Genomic DNA, 2,258 nt, shown 5'->3' with positions numbered 1-2,258 from the left:
AAGTCTTCTTCTTCTTCTTCTTCTTTTTCTTCTTCTTCTTCTTCTTCTTCTTCTTCTTATTATTATTATTATTATTATTATTATTATTATTATTATTATTATTATTATTATTATTATTATTATTGTTGTTGTTGTTGTTGTTGTTGTTTATTATTATTATTATTATTATTATTATTACTATTATTATTATTATTATTATTCTTGTTGCTGTTGTCGTCGTCGTCATCGTCTTCGTTGTTGTTACTGTTGTTATTGTTGATGTTATTTTTACTACTACTACTACTACTACTACTACTACCACCACCACCACCACCACCACTACTACTATTGTTGTCACTATCATTTTATTTTCACAGATGATGACAGTATGCCATCAACACCATTGCAGTCACGTAGTCTATCAGAAAGGGATGCACTGGCAATGGAAGCTGCATCTAGAGCGATGGAAGAAGCGACCCGAAAAATGGAAGCTGCTTCACGAGCTGCTGTCGAAGAAAGCCCTCCAAGGAAACGTCTTGCAATGTCAGAAGAGGAACGACTACTGGTTCACGCCGGAATGCCGAGTGCTCACATTAAAATTACAAGTAGGAGTGAGTAATTATATTTACTGGGGTGGGATAAGAAAGAAAAAAAACGAAATTTTTCTTAAACGCAGGCACACATATATATATACATGTATACTTACATGCATACATATATGCATACACGCACACGCGCACGCGTACATACACACACATACACACACATATACACACATATAAGGCGGCGAACTGGCAGAAACGTTAGCACGCCGGGCGAAATGCTTAGCGGTATTTCGTCTGCCGCTACGTTCTGAGTTCAAATTCCACCGAGGTCGACTTTGCCTTTCATCCTTTCGGGGTCGATTAAATAAGTACCAGTTACGCACTGGGGTCGGTATAATCGACTTAATCCGTTTGTCTGTCCTTGTCTGTCCCCTCTGTGTGTAGCCCCTTGTGGGTAGTAAAGAAATAACACATATACACACACATTACGCTTAATTATCAATATCAAAAAGGCGACGTGCTGTCAGGATCGTTAGTATTTCTTCCTGTTTAATGTTCTGAGTTCAAGTTGCACCCAGCTCGAATTTGACTTTCATACTTACGGAGTCAATGAAATAGGTATTTGTTGAACACTGGGGTCGATAAAATCATCGGTACCAGTGGAATACTGTGGTCGATGTAATCGACTTACACCTTCCCCCACCGAACTTACTGGCCTTATGCCAAAATTTGAAACCAATATTAAAATGGCGGTGAGGTGGCAGAATCGCTAGAGTACAGGAAAACATATGCGTTGTTTGATCTGTTTATTTACATTCTGCTTTCAAATTTCGCAGAGATCAACCTTGCCTTTCATCCTTTCGGGGCTGATAAAATAAAGTACCAGTTAGATACTGGTGTCGGTAGTATCAATTAGCCTTCTCCCCTCAGATTTCCTTAAATCAGATATATCATTAGTAGCAAAGCTATAAAAAAACATATATAGCAAAACCTGGAGAGCTGTAGAATAATAAATTCATATCATCAGTTAGCTTATCATTTGGGCTGACAGAGACCTCGCGGTCAGGTTTTTCAAGTATATCTTAACGCCTCATAGTATATATAGAAAATCAATTTTTTACGGCATGTGGACTTAAGCTACGATTGAAAGAACATCATGCAGAAGCGATAGCCTCTCACAGCTCTCTTATATTATAGTGTAGCCAATTTTCATAGTGAGACTGAGCGCAGATAATCAGAAAAAAAATACTGTAACGCTCTAAAAAATACCGCTTTAACGCCGTAAGGTGTGTCTTTGAGCTTGTGTGCATGTGTGTGTGTGTGTGTGTGTGTGTGTGTGTGTGTGTGTGTGTGTGTGTGTCTGAGTTATTCTATTAAAGTTTCTTTCAGTTCAGTATGAGTTCAGTATAGTCTCCTATACATAATAGCTTGCTCTCCTAGACACACTCACACATCAAATTTCCAGTATCTATCTATCTATCTATCTATCTATCTATCTATCTATCTATCTATCTATCTATCTATCTATCTATCTATGCACGCACATATGTACGCAAACAGTCGTACATACACGTTCACGAAGACTACACATATAATAAAGATAATATGCAGTATTAACCGACGGCATTGGGTACAAAGTACTCAATATTACATTATGCGTGCATATGTGTATGTGCGCGCGCTTGTGTTATGTGTCTGTGCATATTCATATGTAAATATATATATATATATATA

The 2,258-nt window shown here is 37.5% G+C and overlaps 1 protein-coding gene across 3 annotated transcripts in view; it reads left to right on the top strand.

Moving 5' to 3' along the window:
- Window positions 1-2,258, top strand: part of LOC106874175 (AT-rich interactive domain-containing protein 3A) — a 37,908-nt gene that overhangs the window by 24,154 nt on the left and 11,496 nt on the right. For 2 of the 3 annotated variants that reach the window (XM_052966632.1, XM_014921828.2), the window contains one exon: window positions 357-590. In XM_052966632.1, coding sequence (XP_052822592.1) covers window positions 357-590 — 234 coding nt within the window. The remainder of the gene's footprint in view (window positions 1-356; window positions 591-2,258) is intronic. The other variant, XM_052966631.1, reaches the window with a different exon arrangement.

Source organism: Octopus bimaculoides, chromosome 3, assembly GCF_001194135.2.
Source record: "Octopus bimaculoides isolate UCB-OBI-ISO-001 chromosome 3, ASM119413v2, whole genome shotgun sequence".
Taxonomy (NCBI): Eukaryota; Metazoa; Mollusca; class Cephalopoda; order Octopoda; family Octopodidae; genus Octopus; species Octopus bimaculoides.
Note: the sequence above shows the minus strand (reverse complement) of the source record. Positions and strands in the feature narration are given on the sequence as shown.